Source organism: Diorhabda carinulata, chromosome 6 (genome assembly GCF_026250575.1).
Source record: "Diorhabda carinulata isolate Delta chromosome 6, icDioCari1.1, whole genome shotgun sequence".
In the NCBI taxonomy this organism is placed as follows: domain Eukaryota; kingdom Metazoa; phylum Arthropoda; class Insecta; order Coleoptera; family Chrysomelidae; genus Diorhabda; species Diorhabda carinulata.
In genome coordinates this window covers 15,464,552-15,489,371 of record NC_079465.1, presented here as the reverse complement: position 1 = coordinate 15,489,371, position 24,820 = coordinate 15,464,552, and the positions used below count along the sequence as shown (strand labels likewise).

The 24,820-nt window shown below is 32.1% G+C and overlaps 1 protein-coding gene across 1 annotated transcript in view; it reads left to right on the top strand.

Moving 5' to 3' along the window:
* The window catches only part of LOC130895172 (peroxidasin), an 82,753-nt gene extending 58,307 nt beyond the window's left edge, over positions 1 to 24,446 (top strand). The window contains exons 9-15 of the mRNA XM_057802349.1: positions 90 to 407; positions 485 to 771; positions 2,360 to 2,520; positions 8,606 to 8,817; positions 17,971 to 18,498; positions 20,955 to 21,245; positions 23,777 to 24,446. Of these exons, the coding sequence (XP_057658332.1) occupies positions 90 to 407; positions 485 to 771; positions 2,360 to 2,520; positions 8,606 to 8,817; positions 17,971 to 18,498; positions 20,955 to 21,245; positions 23,777 to 24,213 (2,234 nt within the window). The 3' untranslated portion in view covers positions 24,214 to 24,446. The remainder of the gene's footprint in view (positions 1 to 89; positions 408 to 484; positions 772 to 2,359; positions 2,521 to 8,605; positions 8,818 to 17,970; positions 18,499 to 20,954; positions 21,246 to 23,776) is intronic.
* Positions 24,447 to 24,820: the final 374 nt, after the last annotated feature.

The following is a 24,820-nucleotide window of genomic DNA, read 5'->3' as shown; positions in this document are numbered from 1 at the left end:
ATTTTTTTAATATTACTCCGTTTTCTGTCAAACACAAATATCTCGAATGTAATAAAAAAATTTATCATTTATTTCTAATATTTTAATAGGTGTTAATGTGGGTGATCAATATGTGAAATTAGCCTTCGCTGAAGCTAGTGAAGAAGTGGATCGTGCCATAAATCGTACGATTGAGAATCTTATAAAAAATAAAGACACTCGCAATCCTGGTGAACTTTTTAGAATTGTTCGATACCCAGACGCACCTGCAAGGGAATTGGCTAGAGCAGCTGAAATATATGAACGCACTTTAACCAACGTAAGGAAATATGTCGAAAGCGGAAACTTAACATTGAATTCCACAGCTGACTTCAATTATAAAGAACTACTGTCAGACGAACACTTAGATCTAATTGCTAGATTATCAGGTAAATACTACCATGGAATTATATTTCCTTATGTTTTCGATTTTTTATTTTGAATAAAAATTTAATACATATTTTAGGATGTACCTCACACAGACTAGAAAGAAACTGCTCAAATATGTGTTTTCATTCGAAATATCGCTCCATAGATGGTACTTGTAACAACTTGGAACATCCGACTTGGGGAGCTTCTTTAACAGAATTTCGACGTATTCTAAAACCGATTTATGAAGACGGTCTTCAAAAACCAGTTGGATGGATAAAAGAAAAAAAATATTATGGATATCATAAACCAAGTTCTAGATTGGTATCAACCACGTTGATTACTACCGAAAAAATAACTCCTGATCCCGAAATAACACATATGGTAAGCTATATCATGAAATTGCGGTTATTGACTTTATCGTATTAATTTATTTACTCTGGGTTTATAAAATAACCCAACTTGCGAATATTTCGATGTCTATTTGGATTATAAAAAAAAATGTTGAATAATAGTTTTTTCCAAATAACTCAATCCAAGGGTATGTTTTTCTAAGCAAGTTGATGAAACGATTCGTGAAATCTGGGGTATGGAATTGTCAAACAAGAGCTAGATTACCACAAACGATACAAAGAACAAAATTGCCAACAGTCCACCATAAAGGTGACTGAACGGGGCTAGTTTTCACATTTTTAGATGTCTATTAATTACTGGGTTGGTTCAATCGTAATTGATGACTAAATATAGAGGAGACACATCAATAACATTCCAAGGAGAAGGGACATACAAATTCTCTCAAAAAACCAATGAAATGTCATCACCAAAAAAAAATTATATTTGATATGCAAAGTATGCTTCTGATTGATGCACACCTTAGGAGAATATTTGTTTGTACATGATTATGTCAGATCTCGCTCAACAAACCGAATTCACGAACTCCTCATATTATTCAAATGGAATATTTTCCTCTATCTATCTTATCATCCCCTAGCAATATAACGCTGATGAAAATTTTCGTTTATGTAAATATTTGAAAGTACAGAATAAAAGTGAAAAACAGTATTAAAACACAAATTCAAGAACGTCATAGATCTTCGTTTTTAAGAAAACGGATTTGAAAAAAAATTTGAAGAAAATATCTCTGCTACTCCTATTCCACTCTATAGTTTATTTCAGAAAGGTATAGAGTAATAAAACCTCATTAGGTATGCAAAGGGACCACAGAGTGACCCAACGAATATTTAAGTCACTTTCATATTTTGGCATTGATTTCATTGTAAAATTCTTTCTTTTTATCAAGTGCAGGTAGTACCACCCGGGTTCAATATATGGGTTTAGCCTATTGTTATCCATTCAAAAACACTAATAATAGTGTGCCAAAGGCGTGCCGGTAGGATACTTGTTAAAAGAAAGCCGAATCTGAAATAGGATTGGAATTAGGCAGAGGCACTAATAGAAGGTTAAACGGTACTTGTTAAAAGCAAAACGTAACTGTATAATCTACCTACACAATATTTCGATATTGACACTTCAGGCCAGAAAACATACTTTTCCTAATTCTCTTACGCAATTACTTGAAATTTTAATATTACAAACAATACTATTTCAAAACCTACACCTATGGCCGACACCGAAATTGAGCCGAACTGGACGCAATTCCCCATTTTATTACTCTATACCTTTCTGAAATAGACTATAGTCAATCCGTAAATGCATTTATTCTCTTCTACAAGAATTCCTATCCGATCGTCTCCTCTGTATTTCTCTATTTGATTGAGTATCCAAACTCCACATATATAGTTTAGAGACCGAGAGTAAAGATTGATCTTTGATCTTTTAAGAAGATAACTTGTGTGTTGATGTAGTGTCAGTGAACAGTATGTACTACACTACACTATACAACACCTGCAGTAGTGCCTACAGTTTGATAGCCGCTGAATTCGAATATATTAAAACCAATATTTTATTTCAGGTGATGCAATGGGGTCAATTTTTAGATCATGATCTAGATCACTCCTTACCATCTGTTACATCTGAAAGTTGGGATGGTATTGATTGTAAAAAGTCTTGTGATTATAAAGCTCCTTGTTACCCCATAGACGTCCCTCCAGATGATCCTAGAGTGGGCAATAGGTAAATATTATTTCATTAGGGAATAGGTACTTGAACCTAATTAGATTTTAAAATAAAATTGTTTGTCATGAATTAAACAACTATTATAATTCCTATCATGAAGATGCATGCAACCCCTCCAAACCATCCCCTAATCATATCAAAAGTTGGAAAAATAATCTCAACGATTCATTTATAATTAAAAATTATTCAATATTGTATTTATATTGAATTGAGATTATTTCGTTAGTATTTTTAAGAACTGTTACTTTTTAAAGATTTCAACCCAAATAAAACTGAAAATATTTTCAAAATCAATAAAATTTTTCATTTAGAAAATAATAAAGATACAATTTTGAATAATTATATTTCATCATCACTAATATCTTCTTCCTCTTCTCGTCCATCTACGTGCCCTACTTCGTCGTCGCTATCAGCGTCTTCTGGGTGTCTAAAATAGAAATTTTTAGATAAGACTCTTCTAAGCAATTAGGGCAATCACTATTACAGTAAAGTAGGCACCTGCATGTCGATCCGTACTCTTTTTTGCAATGGCTTGTACGCTCCACGATTCTCTTTTTCCAATGCTCCAAAATTAGTGCTCCGAAATTTTGAAAAAAGCGTAGTTGGTTTTTCGACAATAAATCGCTCAATATTCAAGCTAGAAACTTTCTTAAAACAGTATTTTGTAGGGGATATTTTGTACTTCAACGTCATATTAATTAAAATAAAAGAGTGCACCCTTTTCGAAATCGCAAAGGATTTGCATAAGCCACATTCGGTGGCCAGAAAAACCCTACAATGAATATTTGAAAAATTTTTTCATAGCAAGAATAGTTTTTGGTTTATTTAAGAACAATTCATTAATTTTATTTTTTAATAGACCCTTCGACGTATCCTTCCGCCTACTGGCATACTACATCCTCCATGGGGCTTTAAGGTTAATATGGCCCATCCAGCATTTACTAAAATTGTTGCCGAAGAACGTCTGAAGCTGTGCCATGCGAATAAATAGGGGTTTTCTAATTTTAAAAAAATTACAATTGTCTCAGCCATACTACATAATTTGTTAATGCCAACTACCTGTTTAGTACATTTTCCGTGTTGGTAATTTGAAAAGAAACGTTTTTCTTGCAAATCAGCATATTTTTTAGATATTTCATAAAATTCTCCCGTTACAGTGAACGTTCTTGGATTTTTTGTTTTCGTGTAATAAAATTTCACAAGTAAAGCTGAATTTAAATCCTCTTAATTATCGATTCTTAACTTCCACAGCTCATCTCTGCGACATGCTCATTAGTCCAGGCGCTGGATGGAGGTGAGTATGCAAAATGTGAGGACCGGCAAATATGCTCAAATTCTTTTATCTGAGACCCTAAATAATAGAAAATCACATGTTGTGATTTTCTTGTGACCAGCTGTGCTGATCCGTTTCCCTTTCCCCCTTCCCCGTCCCCCTGCTCGGCACGTTGCTGAGTCATAGCGCTTGGAGTAGTCAGTCGACTGTTTTATTCGTGTTATTTATTTAAATAAAAGCGTGGACAATGTCACTACAAGTGATAAATGTGAAGAAGCGAAGAAGAAAAACTTGATACGAAACAGAAATGTTTAATCTGTGGTAAACAAACAAGAAATAAGAACAACACACTTTTTTTATGTTCTGAAATTTCAGCAGCGGAACAAATTTTAAATACTGCCCGAAAAAAAAAGATGATTTTTTCACAAAAATTGGCACTTGCGAACAACCAGCTGATTTATTTGCAATGAAAGTGAGGTATCATAAACATTGTTATCGTGATTATCTGCGACTACCAAGAAATTCTAACAATCCAGCAGGCAGACCTTCAATTAAAATACCTCATGACATACTTATAGAAGCATTTGAAAAGCTGATTGATGAACTGAAACATCAATTAACATCTCACTCTTTTGAAGTGTCATTTTTGGCCAAGCGACTAGCTGAACTCACTGAAATAGAAGATGCAATTGTAGAAAATCGCCTTATGAAATTACTGCTCATTAATAAGTATGGTGAAAATGTTTTATTTTCATATCCCAGTGACAGATCAAAATCATCATTGGTGTTTATGGGCAATATACTACTGAATGAAGTCATTGAATATATGCGTACCGTAAATTCAACAAACTACACTGTTCAAGTAGCTAAATAACTCCGAAAAGAAATATTAAATACTAAAGTAATACCAGATGGATATTTATGTGATGAAATTTGAATCGAACAATTTTTACAAAAAGGTCAATTACCAAATACTTGGCAAATGTTTATGCAAGCATTGTTCAGTGCAAAGAATAATAAAATAAGTGAGAATTATAATCGACGAGCGTTATCAGTGTTTTATGATGTGTTTTACACGATTACTGAAAAACAGACTCCAAAGCATATAGCTTTAGCTCAATCTGTACATCATTTGACCCGATCGAAACAATTAATCGTTATATTGAATAAATGTATATGTATGTATAATGAATAAATACAAAGCATTAAAAAACCTCGATAACGAAGTAACAACGTCAATTGTGTGTGAAGATCTAGACAAAAAATTGCTTATTCCTAAAAATATAGTTCGAGATTCAGTGTCAGAAGAAAAAAGATTGATAATTATCATTTTTTCATTTATAATATATGAAAATTTGATTTTTTCGAATTAAAAAATTTTCTTATCAATAATAATTGTTTTTATTTTTAATTTTCCTGTTGTTTTTTCACTGGACTGTAAGTATCTTTAATCATAAAAATCAATTGGATATTCTTACTAAAACAATCGTTATAATGATATCAAAGTATGTGTTCAGTCCATTTACTAGATGTCTAAGGGGGTGGGGTGAAAAAGAAAATTGACCAATATGGCTCCTGGCAACATCCAGAATCATAATCTGCATGCTTTTCTGTGTTCAAAACCATACACCGAATGCGATCCTCACATTTTGCACACTCAACTCCATCCAGCACCCGATCTACATGCTACGCCTATAGCTACTGCTGTCTGCAAATAGAATTAAAATTTTACAAAAAAATTCTTGCCACCGAGAGTTTGAACAAATATCTACCATAATTTGAAAGAGAATTTTTAATGATTATTTAATTCTTTTTATTCACTGAAAACCCACTAATTAGAAAAATCTATATTAATTCAAGAGAAAAAAAAAATTCTAAAAATTGTTGCTCCTAAATAAATTTACCTTTATTGGTAGATACGAGGATATATTGAAAAATTCTTAGCCTACTATAGAACCAAACAAAATTTCAATGTCAAAATATTTTATTACTCAATATATTCTACTCTTAATTGGATACATTTATTACAGCGAACCTGCAACGTCTCTAGACCTTTCAAAAAAAAATTTCTTCTTGGTCTGCAAACCAGACCTCCACAATTTTTGTTACCTCCTCCTTGGAAAAAAATTTACAACCTTTTAAACTTTTTTTCAGTTGAGGAAAGAGATGATCAAATCTGGTGAATAAGGGTGATGTTCTAGTAATTCAAACCCTAAATCACTAATTTTTTGCATGGCAACATGAGATTTGTGTGCAGGGGCGTGTCCTGCAAAAACAAAACACCTTTGGATAGCTTTCCGCATCTTTTCTCTTCAATTTTTTTCCGTAGAGTGCTCAGTAAAGTCGAATAGTAATCTCCAGTTATTGTTCTACCCTTATCTAAAAAATCAATCATGGAAATCCCAAAAAAACTGAAGCAAGAACTTTTCCAGCAGATTTTTGCACACGAAACTTCTTAGATCTTGGAGAACCAGAGTGTCGCAATTCCATCGATTGTTGCTTTGTTTCTGGATCTTCCATCGATTGTTGCTTTGTTTCTGGATCGTAGAAATGTACTCAAGTCTTATCCATTGTAACAATTCGGTTAAGAAGTCTACTCCGTTTTCAAATCGAGCACAGATCGAACGCGATGCTTCTACCTTTGCACGCTTTTGGTCAACATTCAAACATTTGGGGATCCATTTTGCAGCAATTTTTCTCATGTTCAAATTGACGTGAAATATATTATGAACGCGTTCGTATGAAATATTCAGTTCCTCAAATATCCGTTTTAGCCCAATTCGACGGTCTGATAAAATCATGTCATGAACTGCATCGATATTTTCGGGGACTGATACAGAAACTGGCCTTCCCGATCAGTTATCATCTTCAAAGGAAAATTTACCTCTTTTGAAGCTTGCAGTCCAATTTTTTACGGTCGCTAACGAAGGACATTGATCGCCAAGGGTATTAAGCGTATCTTCGTAAATCTGCTTACCTCTTAACCCTTTTAAATACAGGTACTTGATGGCTCAATGTTCCAATTTTTCGATTTTCACTGACACTAATAAGTTATTGTTCGTCAATACATTCTCGTATTCCTTGTCCTTTAAAAATCTCTGCTGTCAATATGTTTGATTTTTTGGGGACGTAATTGTCGGACTTCCTTTCTTTCAGAAATAAAAGTAACTTCTGATACGTGGATACACCAATGTTATTTTTTATACTGATAGTACTTCGCAACATTGAATATTGTGACCAAAATGTTGACGCCTTTAAAGTTTCGACAACTCTTCAAAGTATACCAAAAGTACAGTTTCCGAAAAAGATTTTATTTTTGGATTTCTCCTCCATTCCATAAATCGAGGCTACTGTCAGTATCCATATTATATATTATAAATTGGTATAACTATGTCCAACTAAAATAATATTTAAGGTAAATTGCGATTTTTATCAAATCACGAATGAAAACTGCCTTAAGAATTTAAAAAACTTCTATAATCTGACAGTTGTGCCAACTATTTAAAGTTGACAATACCCGACTAAGTTTTCGTCGATTTTTGTTAATTCTACATTTAAATGTATGTGGTGTGGGCAAAGTGCCATGAGAAATAATATTTCTCACAGTGTGAACAATATGTGGTTTTGAAATTAAGTTAGCTATGAGAAATACGTCACTTTTCATAGCAGTTGTAAAAAAATTATTATTTTACTCACATGTTGCATAAATTACTAATTTCTCAACTAAATTCGACAAAAATTAAAAAAAAATAATACAGAAGGAAAAATAAAATCAACAAACAACAGATAAAAAAATAGGACATTGATCAGTACTAGAATATGGAACTGTCTATGAACTGTTGGACAAACAATAAGGTTTAAATATTGGGAGTGAGTGGAATAAAAAAAAGGATGAGGAAAGAATACAAATGAAAAATGAGATGTTATATTATTTGGAAGTGAAAAAAATAACGAACAAAAAAGGTAATGACATAATGGTAAAAAAACAATAATAAAACTTGAGTTGTAAATTGAATTAAAATTTTGTACTTTTGGATATTATTCAAATTTACAGTCCAATAGATAGAATATCAGAGGAAGAACGAACTAAATCCTAGATTTGTAGTATGATGTTATTTTAATAAGAATCATATCATTAATCGGAGTTCAGCAGACCATATAATGAAAAGAACATTTTACTGATTCTATAGAAACTATGGTATCAATATAATATTGTAAATTTTTCGTATTTATTTACACTCATTCTATTCGTGGGGTGAATTAATAAACACTGTCTCTTATGTTCTTAATTTATTTTCACACTAAACAATACACTTAACTTATAATAATTTAGTTATAAATATCTCTTAAATAATTTCTCCCATTACTTTCACTAATTCGTTTTTGTGTCTACGACTATTTATTTAAAAATAAACTAACTGCGCTACATAGACTTATTTATATATTACAAATAGAATTCCACAAAGTTCTAGAACAAAAAAAAACAAAAGAAATAAATAAATAGACTTTCCTAGAAATTATTTAAAATAAATACTGTAAATAAACCATCCGCTTTAATAAAAAAGTTAATCAAAGGCGCTTCCGCCGTTAAATTTTTAAAATTTCATAGTAGTTGGACAGGGTCGGCCTAGGAAACCATTTTGCGATTATTCGTAACAATATGGTTTGATTAAGTTGAGTTTATCACAAAAATGATAATTTGTGTTTATATCTTCATCAGTATATTTCTTTGGAAACAAAATTTTCATTATCGTTGTAACTGAAATGGAAGTTACGAAATAAGGCCTCATTCTATTTATTGATTTTCAGACGCTGTATAGATTTTATAAGAACATCATCTATCTGCGGATCGGGTATGACTTCTGTTTTCTTTGATTACATACAACCTAGGGAGCAAATTAATCAGTTGACATCTTATATCGATGCATCACAAGTTTATGGATATTCTGAAGAATTGGCTAATAACTTAAGGGATCGTAATACTAACTGGGGAAGGTTAAGAGAAGGTCCTACGTTTCCAGGTAAATATAGATACCTATATAATAAGTAGTAATACTATTTTTTGCGACGACATATATATGAAAATGAATGATTTCAAACGATTTGCATCATTAGAAAACACTAAATTTCACCCCTGTATAGAAAAATTTGAGCCCACTCACTCCTGATTTATTCATTCCAATATTCAAGTTTTTCAAGAAATTCATTTATTATCGACCTCAATGTCGTTGCTAAAATGTCCTCTATCGATCTACATTCTACAACTGAAATTTTAAATCAAAGTAAATCTAGTAAATTTATGGTTTTACTATTCTTTATATTAGCTGGTAAGTTTTTCTAATATTTTGAATTTATTTGGGAAACAGAACGAATAGAACAGAACAAATTCCTATTTTCAGTGTTTTATATGTTAGAGCCTAAGCTACTTTTTAATCAAACCTGTTCTACTTAATCGTTCATTTTTTAAGTAATTTCCATCTGTGAAATAAGATAATGAAATTCTACAAAACTAACAAAAAATAGTGCAATACATAGTTCAGACTGGTTGTACTAGAAAAGTCTCGAGAGTGTACTGTAAAAAAATCCAATTTCTCACATGACAGAAAATATTTGGTCATGCAGAATATTATCAAAGAAGATAACAAAACAATGAAATGAACTTGTAGCAAAAGGTGTAAGCTAAAAAAATATGGACATTTGGGGTGGTTTGAATATGTAGATTACGTTATTATCAACAATTGTCTTCAAATATTGATGGGAATCAAATTATGCTGATGAAAATAATTCAATAAACTAATATCAAGTTATTTATCAATTTTATTCAGTGTCGTTATCATTGTAAAAATACTTATTATAGTTGTTCCCTTATCTTAGCGCTAACAAAATTACCATTATCACTATAAATATCTCGACACGACGTGAAATGAAACGTCGTAAGGCTGATGGACCGCCGTTACGCATAAAAATACTACAATAAGAACAATAATCAACTCCAGCTTAATTGAAAGTATTTGAAATTATGGATGGTGTTGTTTACGTTCCTCATTATTTGCGTTATATTTTTTAGCCTTGATAACGATCAAATAAAGGAACGAAACGTTAGCAATAAAAAAACTCATAGTTTTATTTCGAATCCCCAACCCACAACACCAACCGTACTTTCGTACTAAAAGGACAATAATATCAAGATTTATTATTTGAAATGTTAATGCGTGCTTGTATCCATGACGCCATGCCATAATCGGTTCGTGGTGGATTGACTTTAAAATAATTTCAATATTTTTTATTTTACTTAACTGCATCCATAAATATCACAACATATCGCATATTGTTTTACACATTTGATTAATCAGCTTTCTATCAGTCGCAGTTCGTCTATGATTGAAGACTTGGTAGGAAAATTTCGTCTTATAAAATTGTTCTTGCTTGGCGAAAGCAAAAGCGTTTGATTCATTCTGTCTTTCCATAAAATAGCCGAAGGAAAATCGACATGTGATACCAGATTCCTTCAATTTTAATTCAATCGACATTCGGTACTGTGGAATCTTTTACGAATGGTTGGATTTGCTAACCTTATAGCAGCAGGTTTGAAGGGTAAAGCGACAATATAGCGCCCATCTCTGGGCATTGTTACGAAAGTGCTGCTTGCTTTTCACTCCTTCTTCGATGAATTTTTTAACAGCGGGGCATTTTTCTTTTTCACACAATTTTTGGAAATGGCTGTTAGTAGTAGTCATTTGACATTTGAAAGTAGTTGGTGCACTAGAAAACGCGGATTTGCCTCTCATCCTGTTTTCTTATACGCTGTTGCTAACTCAGTACAGTATGTTTTCATAGAGTGTTAAGCATCTACAGGTCTATCGCATACTGTTTTCTCTAATTTTAAAATATCTACAAGAAACTGGGTAATGAAGTTCACAATATTACAAATATCGAGTAAATCTCGACACTGAATGGATCTTCTGAGTACTGCAGTGACCATTATGTTGTTAAACGTAGCATTAAGTACAAGCGTTGCTTGCTTTTGCTGAGTTGTCCAGTTAGGGTGATACCGTGTCTACTGTATTTTGAATAGGAATATGCAACAGTGTGTGGCTCTGTTTTCCACAAGTTTTATAATAACTTTCTAACGAACATTAAAGAATACAAATATTTAAACATATACAACAAATGATACAGGATACACAGTACAGAGTCTTTTTTGGCTTGGGTGTCTTTAATATTGAAATTAGCATAAAGATCATACGCTTCGGTTTTTATCGGATTGTGATGAGATGGACAATCAGTCTTTGTCTTAAAAACTTATAAATCTCGAACGACGGAAATTACCATGCAAGATGAGTTCACACTGCCAAGCCGTAATTGGATTATGTTTCACTAAAAGCAACATCAACTAACGGTATACCCCAGAACTCAACTGGTACTTTCAGGTTCTCCAATGCTCTGGTATGTTGGTTAAACACTTCGACGAGCTCATTGACTGCGGCTGTGGTATCCTGCCGTTGTCTGAGAAATTATGACGTGGATGTTCAAATTTATCTTTCAATATTAAAATTGTTACTGAGATTGATCTCGAGCGATTCAATAATTTTCGCAGCGTTTCGGGTAAAGACAGTTTTTAGGCAATTAATTTCCCATTCTCAATATCTTATTTAGCGATAGATTGAAAGAATCAATCCATAAATGGTTTACAAGCAGTTTGTAATGATACTTAAATTATGTGTTTATTGCGGACGATAACTTTGTAACTTGGTTATCAAAGCGCGCATCAGACAATTCAAAAATGTGAGTGATGGTGTAGGTGAGTGGTGGACCAGTATAAACTTTTAGCGTAACGTAGACTCTAATCGACGTGAGGAATTGACCAATTGGTTTTTTTTAGTAAGTTTTGCAAGATAAGTGATTACTAAACTACATTAATTCAGTCAGTAAATGAAAATGATAGCATTATAGTCACTTAAAATTATTTTCCTCACTTAAAAATTTCCACGCCGCTGACAACTAGTGTTTCTCTTAGGCAATAACTACGAATCGCTCTATATTTATTAAATTCGTCTCTGAAAATCCTAGGGACTTTCAACAATAAGTGCTAGTTTGTAAATATATTAATAAATAATTGTATCTTCTACTGTTTTCACTTAAGTCATTGAAGCTTTTATGAACATAATAGTCCGGGCGCTGTCAGGGGTTCCCGTAGCCCATTATGGGTTGCTATGAAAAAATTATAGATATCTATGTTTTTTGGCCCGGAGAATCGATTTTTGGGGGTTGAAGGACGGCACCCAGCTCAGTTTTTTGTTATTAACAATTTAATTTTTTAAACGGCCATAATTTATTATCTACAATGGTTAAGGGGCTTTTGATGAAATAGTCTGGTTACAAATTTTCTAACGAATATTTACGTTTTTCAATTTTAAAATTCGTTAGAACCAAAGTTATAGGCAAAGTAGTGTAAAAAAATGTGGAAACGCGCGTATTTCGGCCTAGGCAAATTCAATTTAGACTTTTGAGGATCCATTTCAAAGAAAATACTTTTCCCTTCAAAAAGAGCGCTCATACGTACATTTTGAAGCATTTGGAACAGGTTTATAGCACTTGGAAGATAAAATTTTAATAGTAAAATGACACTTTCATTTGTTTATAGGCCATTCGTGCAAATAAGACTAAACATTTTCGAAAAAAAAACAGCGCCATATTATTACACATAGTAAAAGACAACTTTTGAGCCTTCACTTGAAATTCCATGACAATTGGTTTTAAAACTTAGATTCGAATACAGCAAATTTGTATTCAACATAAAACCCCTTTGCCGTCCCTTTAGACGACGAGCTACGATTGACTTTCCCCGTAAGAGACGGCACGTGAGTCTACGAAGCTTGCAATTTAAGGGACCTTTTTTTGATAGTCTTTAACCTGGTGAACCGGTTCTTCAGCCAAATGGCCGATGAAAGGGAATAATACTGCCGCAGCTGTACCCGCCCACCCCAAATTAGATTAAAGATAAAAAACAAGCAAAAACACCAAATTCAAAAAAAAATATAAAAAATAATAAAACCTCTCAAAAATAAAAAAAAAACCGTTTTTACTTGCAAGCTCCACTTCATTTTTTCGGCCAAAAGCAGTTAGACGAACACATCTCAACGGAACACCCCAGCTCTGCAGAGGAGCAATTCCTATATCAGGGCCTACTTCAAACAAACCAAATTCCTTACAAAAACTCTCCAATCCTACCAAACTTTAACCAACGAATCTCTCTCTTTTTGTCTGTATAAATATTTTATCAAATATCAATTGAACAACACTTGTTAGTTACTTTTGCATTTTTTAACATCTTACACAAATTATTACTATATTTTTTTAACCGATTTCATTTTGCTTCTATATAAAGTATTTATTTATCACAAAATAAATGATATTGTAGTATTATTTATCAACAATATTATTTTTAGTTAGCTTCGACAAAACTCACTCGTCTATTTACATCTCACAACACAGTTTTATGTTGATAAACAATTCAATCTTAATATCCTAAAAGAATACAATCTTTTTATATTATTTATACGTTACAAGGTAGTCCAGGTGCTTTGCAAATACAATATTTTGTTATACATTTTTTGGAATTACAATTCGGTACCAATTCACTTATTGGTGAATATAGAACATTAATTTTTTGAGGTACAAGAATATTCTCATGTAATTCAAACCCAAAATCCTGCGGATTTATCCAAATACGATCAGTGTTCAATATATTAACTTGCTCATAAGGTACATAAAATGGTCTCAATATATATAGTCTGATAAAACTTGACGTGGGAAAGAGCTCCATTATTGTTTTGTTCTCATAAAATTTTTGTTCGTAGCGAATCTCATCAAACGTGATTGGTGTTGCCATCGATTTTTTTTGAGTACGTGGGCTCCACATTAATACAAGGTATCAACAAAATATAAGTAATATAAACGGATGATTTCTGTAATATAATATTTATAATTATTTGAAGAAACTTCTCTGGAAAAACTTGTTTCGTGCCAAATTTGCTTGTATAATCGGATCCGGTAAGGTGCTGTAGAGCTATAAATATTGAGCAGATTTCATATTCGATTATTTTCGATAATTTATGCAGTGGTACAAATCTTCTGCTCGATCCTGCGTCGATTCTTATCCAAGGTTCCTAACAAAATGAATGTTTCACAACTATCTGCAGTAAAATAAATATTCATTGTATAATTGAAAAATATTTCTACCTTCAGATTTTTTTCTTCAAATTTAGGCCAATAGTTCAATAACAGAACCAGACGTCGGTATCTGACGAAAGAACCAGTATTTTCTTTTTGCCTTCAATGCTTGCATGAAATTCATGTAAAATTATTCTCGTATCTGCTTCTTCTATGTTCTCATCTTGTAATATATTCAAATTAAAGTTATCAGTTGCTATGTTAGACTGGCAAGGTATTCCATTAGCAGCACTGCATATTACTTCAATTCCTGGCCATAATTTTTCAGTTTTTAAAAATATATTCACCCCAAAACAAGGTGTCGAAGTTGTTGAAGTGATTGTATTTTGAATGTTTCAAGATAATAGTTTTTCAAGAAATAGAAAAAAAACTTGTTTAATTTTATTTAATAGTAACATATAAATACTTACTTTATATTGATGGGAAATGGAATCAGTTAAGAAAATGTAGTAATAATTTGTGTAAGTTGTTATTAAAAAATGCAAAAGCAACTAACAAGTGTTGTTTAATTGATATTTGGTAAAATATTTATGCTAGAGCCTGCCAAAGGAAACGGTCCTTTAAATTGCAAGCTTCTTATACTCACGTAGGACCGCGCGCCACGGTGTCCGCATAGAACGGCAACCGCCTCTGCTCCGAAAATCGGCTGTAGTTCATTAACCAATTATCACGGAATTTCAAGTGAGAGCTTAAAAGTTGTCTTTTACTATGCGGAATAAAATGGCTCTGTTTTTTTTACGAAAATGTTTAGTCTTCTTTGCACGATTGACCTATAAACAAATAATAGTGTTAAAATGTTATCTTCCGAGTGCTATAAAACTATTCCAAATGGTTGAAAATGTACGTATGACGGCTCTTTTTGAAGGGAAAAGTATTTTCTTTAGAATGGATCCTCAAAAGTCTCAATTGAATTTGCCCAGGCCGAAATACGACCGATTGAAAGAGAAATCAGCGAATTTTTGCATTTTTTTACACTACTTTGCCTATAACTTTGGTTCTAATAAATAGTTTTTCAGAATTCCAAAACGGAAAAACTAGTTAGAAGATTTGCAACCACACTGTTTCATCAGAAACCCCGTAACTATTGTAGATAATGAATTATGGCCATTTAAACAATTAAATTGTTAATAACAAAAAACTGAGCAGGGTGCCGACCTCGCAACCCCCAAAAATCGATTCTCCGGGCCAAAAAACATAGATATCAATCATTTTTTCGTAGCGACCCATAAAGGGCTACGGAAACCCCTGCCGGCGCCTGGATTATAAACGTTATCATTAAATAAATTACATTTCTACACATGAAAAAGATGTTTACATAAAACAAAGTTATTGGTCTCTATGACCCGTTATCAGCTTTTATTGCTCTTATTCAGTCTTATCTTTGATTTTTGCAAAAAAGTGGATTTAAATCGCGAACATTTTCGTGTGATGATTTTATATGACTTTCGATGGATTGAACCAATGCCGATCAGCTCGGTTCGACTTTTGGTGATGAAGAACTATCTCGAACCACCGTGTTTCGCTGGTTTTCCGAATTCAATATTGGTCGTACTTTCCTACAGGATGAATTTCGTGAATGTCGTCCAACATCGATGCTGTGCGTAAACTGATATTGCTAGATCGTCATGTTACATACCGTGAGATTGATGCATACTACGGCATTAGTACCACATACATATATTCGATAGTACATGAACATTTGGCTGCAAAAAATATTTATTCGCGTTGGATACCCCATAATTTGACAATCGCTCAAAAAAAAGCTCGTGTCGATTGATGGTAAGAAAATGCTGAAAAAATTCAATAGCGATGCTTCAAAAGGCGTCTATAAGATTGCGACAGACGACGAATAATGGATCTACCCATATGAAATCGAAACTGAACAGCAATTGACTGTATGGGTCCTTCAAGACGAGCAAAATCCAACAAAAGTTGTTCGCGCGCAGCCCTTGAAAGCATTAGAGCAACGTAGAACGGTCAATTCTGAATGGTACACCCGCATTTGTTTGGCGAAACAAATTTTTTTTTAAAAAAAAAAAATTTTTTTTTTAAAAAAAAAAAAAGTTTATTTTTATGTATGTAAGTTTACAATACCCTTTTTAAACGATGCCATCTGAAAGTTGTTCGTTCTGTATTCTATGGAGGGTAGTGGTAGGGAGGACCATCTCATTTGGGGGCTTAGCTTAAAAACTGTCCGCTTGTAGACGGTAAATTATAATTCAAAATTTGACCAGATTGGCGCTCCTGTCGGACGAGATGTCATATGAACTTGGTTATTTTAGATAGAGTGAAGTATGCAGTGTTAGAAAATTTAATATTTCAAATGACTAGAATGTTAACTAATATTGGTGTACCAAAATCTAAACTATTCACATAGTCCAAAATAATTTTGTAAATATAACTTAGAAAAGCTACTGTGAGATAACGCTGAATGTTAATTATTGTGAATTTGTAAGAATTTTTGCAAGTAATTATGAAGTGTCAATTATCATAAAAATTTAATAGACAACTGAACCATAATGGAAAAAATTTGCATAGTGAAAAGTTGTCCGAGTGGACGTAAAATGAAAAGTAACTCAAGTAGTAAGTAAGCCTAAGTCATTATCTTTCTTTAAACCTACAGTATGTAAAACATTTATTTTTAAATATATTTTTTAGTTCAACATTTACAAATTCATACATTTAAAATAGATATGAAGCACTTTATTCAAAATTCACACTCATGCGATAGTAGCGCCTCCCTAACGTAAAAGATTTGATGGACACTTTCTGTAGCACAGAGATGGTTCTCCTTACCTCCACCCTCCATACATATGAACTTTGTTATTTTAGATAGAGTGAAGTATGCAAATTTTAAATGACTATAGTCGTTAATTAAATATTGGTATACAAAATCTAAACTATTCACGTAGTACAAAATAATTTTGTAAATATAACCTAGAAAAGCTACTTTGAGATAACGCTGAATGTTAATTAATAATTGTGAATTTCTAGAAAGTGTCAATTATCATTTCTTTCTTTCTCTGTCCTTATTCTTGAATTTCTAGCGCTTTATTTAAAATTTACACTCATGCGATAGTAGCGCCTCCCTAACGTAAAGAATTTGATGGACACTTTCTGTAGCACAGAGATGGTTCTCCTTACCTCTACCCTCCATACTGTATTCATTTACATACCGAAAGTTGCGTTTTGAGTGTTCCATATAGTACTACAAAACACTTTCGGGGCGCTCTGAAGTAGACAACTTTAACTTCCTTAAATGTAACTCTGGCCACTCCAATGTTGACAGTTGACAGTTTCACTTCGATGACACAAACACATCTACAAATTGTATCGAAATCACAAACACATCTACCGAGATTCCATCAACATCTATTAGAGATATACATATTCCATCTGTATCCAATCCAATAAATATTAATAATTGTCCTGGAGGTACAATCAACATTACTTTTTGCAAATTATTAATAAATTAATATTGACAATGAAAATATCATTAAGTACATTATATTGTTCAATAAATAAAATGTTTATAATTCTCTATTATTTATTTTCTTTCCTCAGTGTCAATGAAAAAGTTTTGGATCTTATGCGTCGCCTAAAAAATGTTATATACGCCGCGGCTGAAATACTACTTGGTTTGGACTCATATGTTGCTCGTCTCGTTTCGCTCGTGTCGCAATTTTAAGACTCGTCCCACAAAGTAGCACTTTCAGTCCTTGGTATACAAATAACTATTCCAAATACTGTTATTAAGATTAAACTATGTCAATATAATTCAGAAATTAATTTTAGAAGTATGCTTTTCGAATAGTTGAATTCCGGATATTGATCCATTTTTGTGGAATGGGATTTTGTACAATTATACAACACAAACTTTTTCTTACTAAACAACATATTTCTCTATATATTAAGCAGTAAAATCTGTTTTATCGTTCCAGGAAGAAAACCTTTGCTTCCATACGCAGAAAATCAAGGGATTGACTGTCGGCGAAATCTTACCGAAAGTACTCTCAACTGCTTTGTAGCAGGTGATATTCGTGCTAATGAACAAGTAGGTTTATTGGCAATGCATACTATTTGGCTCAGAGAACACAACAGGATAGCAAAAGAGCTGAAACATATTAATCCTCATTGGGACACAGATCAGCTTTATCATGAGTCTAGAAAAATAGTAGGAGCATTTATGCAACACATAACCTATAAATCTTGGTTGCCTATTATTCTTGGAGATAGAGGAATGGTTAAATTGGGCGAGTATGAAGGTTACAAGCCTAATCTCAATCCCTCAATTTCTAACGTATTTGCAACAGCAGCACTTCGCTTCGGACATACACTTATTAATCCCATACTTCATAGATTGAACTCTAATTTTACGTCTATTAGAGAAGGTAATTTACCCCTATCGAAGGCATTCTTTTCGCCCTGGAGGATTATTGAGGAGGGTGGAATTGATCCTTTAATAAGAGGTATGTAAAAATAAAATACTCAATGGCTAAACTCTCCAACCGCCATATTAGATGGAATTCTAAAAATGTGTATTTGGAAATATACAAAGAATGAACATTAGTATACCAGGGTCGATAATGTTTGAAACCAAAAAAAATAACAGTGGGATGAAACACATTGAAAAAGGAGGAAAATATGATAAAAATGAAAGGAAAAATAAATTACGGGAAGTGAGGGTTTTTAAGGGTAAAAAATGATTTATCTCGATTTTCGGAAAAACTACGGAAAAAAGTTGAAAATTATAGATAATAAAAAGATCTACAACTTTTGTAGTTACAATTTTTGCACATAACCTCGAAATTTATGTGAAAAATTCAAATAACCAAGTTTCTCGTTTTTTATCTTTATCAAAAAATTTTTTTCTGTTCAATTTAATGAAAACTTACCGTTTTATGTCCCAAATACACTGTTATTTATTTCATTCAAAATATTTATTTTTTCATCTTATTTTGTCTTAATATCAAAAAATCACCCTAATTTTCAATCAAAAAAACTCACGTCAAATATCAGCTTTTTTCAAAAAGTCGGTGTACTTGTTGTTCGTTTAAATCTCTACTTTCTTATGGTTAAATTTTTTATATATACATATATATTATAGATTATAAATTTTCTCGAATTCGAAAATAATTTTTTAATCATTATGTACAATTTCATCAAAAGAATGTCTATTTATTAAATTCTAAATACATTCATGTCATAGAAAATCTCAGAAAATATAAATATACTTGTAAATCGTACTATTGAATTCAGATATTTCTGATTAAGATATTTATTATAATATTTTTAAAAACATCAATCCTGTTATTTATAAATACCTTATCTTGAATTCTGAATTTTTGTCTTCTTGATGACAAACCTTTCTAATTCTATTTCATTTGAATCATTGACTTCCTCGTAGGTTTTTTCTTTCATATTTGAGCAATTTTCAGAATCATGACATAAATTTGTGCAGTTTAAGCTATGTTTTCGGCAGCCACATTTTGAACTGTTACATCCAGTCTCACAGCAAATAGTTTAAGCAATACTTTCGGAATTGATTCCTTTTCTGTAAATTTGGACATAATCTGTGGATGGGAGGTTTGCCAAAATGAAAAATGATTTTTACCAATTTTTTACCAATTGATATTTTTAAAATCTTGAGTGTTATTTTTTCATTTTTACATTTATAAATAGATGTGATGAACTGTAATCCATTTTTTTATCTTCTTTACTTCTTTCTTATAAAAAACATTGGCCAAATTTGACATCTTTTTACCGTCGAATAATGAATTTATTACGACTTTTCTTTCCTTTTCCGGTAAATCCAGATATTCTATCGCAACCGGAAAAGCAATGCAGAAATGCAACAATATTTTTAAAGGATTTATGTTTGAAACTATTAAATGTGAAAAATAATTCCTCAACATTTCCAAAACCTGGTTTGAGAAAATGAGTGTCATAATTATTTGAATTTAATTGATTTAAATGGACCAAAGATCCATATTTTGACACACAACAATGACAGTTTTATTAGTATCTCAGGCAATTTCTATCGAGGTCTATTGTCTGAGGTTTTTCTACTACGTTCCTATCTTTTAGTTGAAGTAGCTGCTGTTGTGATGGTAACTAATTTTTTAATTTCGTGGTAGTATATTCCGATTGACAATTTTTCCGTTCATCTATGTAACATGCAATACTACGTTACGTTCTTTGAGTAAGAAAATTTTAATAAAAAGTTCAAAATTGTACATAATGATAAAAAAAATTTTTGAACCATCAGAAATTAGATATTTCAACGAACAAAAAGCACACTGAACTTATGAAAAAAAAAGGAATATTTTGACGCAATAATTTTCTATTGAACATTCGGGTGATTTTTTGATATAGTCAAAAAAAGGTGAAAAAATAAATATTTTAAATCAAATAAATTACAGTGTATTTGGGAATGAAAAGGTAAGTTTTTTTTGAAAAAGATTAAAATTCATATAACCAAAAACTTGGTTATATGAATTTTTCACATAAATTTTGAGGTAATGTGAAAAAATTGTAAATACAAAAGTTGTAGATATTTTTATTACCTACAACGTTGATACTTAACTTTTTTTCAGGACTTGTAGTTTTGCCGGAAATCGAGATTAACCATTTTTTACCTTTAAAAACACACCCCTTCCACTTCCCGAACTCAGATCGCCCGTAATTTATTTTTCATTTTTATCACATCCCCCTCCTTTTCCAATAAGTTTCTTACCACTATTATTTTTTTTCACTTTTTACCATTTTTGAAGGCTTCGACCCTGGACTATAGTTCAACTAAATAAAAATTCCAAATCGAATACATAATGGTGTCTTTAAAAAGTGAAAGTAGTTAGCTGTCTGTTTTTGTTTTTTGAACAGTTCCAATCGAATTCAATAGTTTATCAAAATGGATTCTTTCCAGGTTTCTACTCTGTTGCTGCTAAAATGAAGAAACCAGATGAGAATTTGAACTCCGAACTAACGGAAACTCTTTTTCAAGCCGCGCATGCGGTTGCTTTGGATCTAGCTGCGATGAATATTCACAGAGGACGAGATCATGCTCTGCCTGATTACCTGGAATTCCGAAAATTTTGTAATATGGCCTCCGTAGTAAGCTTCGATGATTTGAAATATGACATTAGCGATAGTAATGTGAGATCAAAATTACAAAAACTATATGGCCACCCTGGAAATATTGATGTTTTTGTTGGAGGTAAGTTCTCCGACATTTTGATCTTTATTAAAATCTGTGATTTACAAAACAAGGTAACCAGCTTATTGCTAACAATTTGTAATGGTCTAACTGGTAATCTGAATGTTTTTACGGTTGTGAATCGATTAGTTTATAAGGTTCATGATAAGTTGCATTTATTATACCCTCAGTTTTTAACGTGATTATGTAATAATGTAATAACAACCTATAAAAGGTTTATTCACTTCATTCTTATATACAGAAAAATGTATTATTTGTACGTAACTAATAAATAAAAACTGTATTACGAGGATATATTGATATCTAGTTAGCCTAGACCAGTTCCATGCATAAACAAAATATTGCGTTACCATAGCAAGGAACAATAACTTATTAGAAGTGTCAGTGTAAAGTTTGACGTCAAAAAACCAGAGTTACCAATAAATTAAAAGAAAAAATAAGTCCACCGAAATTGTGAAAATCGAAAAATTGGAGTATCAAGCCATCATCAAGTACCTGTATTTAAAAGGGTTAAGAGGTAAGCAGATATGCTTAATACCCTTAGTGATCATGTCCTTCGTATGCGACCGTAAAAAATTGGACTGTAAGCTTCAAAAGAGGTAAATTTTCCATTGAAGATGATGACCGATTGGGAATGCCAGTTTTTTGTCAGTCCCCGAAAATATCGATGTAGTTCATGACATGATTTTATCAGATCGACGAATTGGGCTAAAACGGATATCTTAAGCACTAAATATTTCATATGAACGCGTTCATCATATAGTTCACGTCAATTTGGACATGAGAAAAATTGCTGCAAAATGGATCCCCAAATATTTGAATGTTGAACAAAAGCGTCCAAGGGTAGATGCATCGCGTTCGATCTGTGCTCGATATGAGACTTCTTGAACCGAATTGTTACTATGAACAATCTATGGAATGGCGACACTCTGGTTCTCCAAGACCTAAGAAGTTTCGTATCCAAAAATCTGCGGAAAAAGTTATTGTTTCAGTTTTTTGGAATTGCCATGGATAAGAGTAGAACAATAACTGGAGATCACTATTCGACATTACTTACCACTCTACGGGAAAAAATTAAAGAGAAAAGACGCGGAAAGCTATCCGAAGGTGTTTTGTTTTCGCAGGACAACGCCCCTTCACACAAATCTCATGTTGCCATGCAAAATATTTTTTTTTTGAAAGGTTAAGAGACGTTGCAGGTTCGCTGTAATAAATGTATCCAATTACGAGAAGAATATGTTGAGTAATAAAATATTTTGACATTGAAATTTTGTTTGGTTCTATAGTAGACTAAGAATTTTCCAATATATCCTCGTATAACAGCACACGCTACGTTGCCGGCAACGATAACCTCGTGATCATCAACCAGACAACTGCTCAATATTTCCTTAAACCTTTGACGTCACAAATGAAAGCCAATAAGTATCGTTTTCCCTTGTAGTTAAAAATTTGAAATATTTACAATTTTCAATTAAATATTCAGATAGTATTCTTTCACTTTTAATCCAAATAAATATACTTGCTGATAGTATTTCGTATCAATAAATCAAATAAATACTTTTTAAAAAATACAAGTACCCTATTCTAATTAACTTCATTATCTGGGATGGCTTGAGGAGGTATTAGTCGCTCCTCCTCTTTTTGATAGGAAGATGCAGAGTTGATTTCTTACCACTGACCAGCACTCAATCAGTAAATCTTTTATTCTCATTAAGCGAGATATAAAGGGTATTTAAAGGAGCCATTGGAAAGGGATAAAGTTATTCTTTTATCAAGGTACAGATATTTTTTGAGATCTAAAACTGATAAGGTTTTGAAGGGACTTTTTGAAATAATCGAGATGAAAAAGTATTCATCAGAGTAAGTCTCCTTCAGAATCTTTCTACCTGAAAGTCTTTTTTGTTAACCTATTTTCACAAACAGGTTCCGAACCAGATTGTCAGAATGGATCGCTATGAGCATTTGGTGCTAGCTCCAAATACTCCATCTGTTGGTATTTTTATGTTTTTATTTCTACTTAAAAGCATTATAGCTGCTCTTGTTCATTGTCACTGGAAAGATCCCCTGTGAGGTTATAATTGGTCAGAAAAGACCAATATTAATTCCTTCATTACTCGTACCCTTCATTCTGAGAATGGCCTCTATCTATCGCATAGCTGCAAACTTAATTTCTATTAGTCAGACTCATGCTATGTTGGATAACTAGCAGTAATTTCAACATTATTATTCCAGACAAGCTTGCTGTCCAAAGATATTTCCAGTTATTTGACTTCATATTTTGACTTTATGATTTGTCCAGGTTTCTTTTCAGCCAAAAAGAGATTATTGTAGTCTTGGTTGAAATGATATGCAACTCCACTAACCAGCATTGTTGAAGAATTCTGTATCAAACCATTTTTAAAATAAATTGGAAAAAACATTATTTCACTCCAGCTGTCCGTCTATTATTCGTTTACAAAAATGTGGGGCATCACTGTTTCATTAATTTAACTTAGTTCCGCCATATTCTATTAATAATTGCTATTTTTCAGGTATTTTGGAGGATCAAATCGATAATGGTAAAGTCGGTCCGCTTTTCGAGTGCATTCTGATCGAACAGTTCAAACGACTGAGAGATGGTGATCGTTTTTATTACGAAAAACCTTCGGTTTTTAAACCCGAACAATTGGAACAAATAAAACAATTCTCACTTGCTCGACTTATTTGCGATAATGCAGATAATATAACATTAATTACTAAAGACGTATTCAAGTTACCAGAATTACAAGGAGGATACATTGGCTGTGAAGAAATACCAAAAGTGGATTTGAGGTTTTGGTATGAATGCTTTGCAGACTGTCCATATTATGAAAGAAAAGAAAGGAGTTGTCATGTAGATTTCCAAACAGAAAGAAAGCATTTATTAGCAAAAAGAGATGTGCAGTCCTCTACATTGAGCAACATTAAGAAAAACAGAAAAATAAAATAAAGTTGTGGGAAACTAAAACACAATGCTTAAAATTGGTATCAATGTGCCACTTTTTTTCTCAAGTCATCATATATTATTTCTGAATATCAAATACTAAAACTTCAAGCAAGATACTGATTAAATCAAAAATACAAATATATTGTGTAAAATTAATCACCAAGCATAATTCTGATAAAATTTAATTATTTATGTACATTTCCTAACTATTACGAAATTAAACTAAATGTCCGATATATTGGTTTCAATTGTTATTATCCTGTCAATTATAAGTCTAGTGATTGATTAAAAACAGGTTTAATTACATGTGTCAACATAAAATTTGACTTTTGACGATATTTTCCACAATTTGTGATTTTAATGAAGATAGAACCATAAAAATAAAGATGTTTACGATTTTTATCAAGCTTTACTATCAAAATAGCTTATAAAAAAGTGAAAAATACTTTAAAACTGTAAACTTTTACTTTTTCTTTAATACTGTTTACACCACCACTATACCAACACTCAAAATTACACTGTCTGACGCGCGATTCTATAACCAAGTTATCGTCCTCAGAGACTGAAGGTAAACTTACTTAGTTGATCATGGAAGTTGAAACTGAAGGTA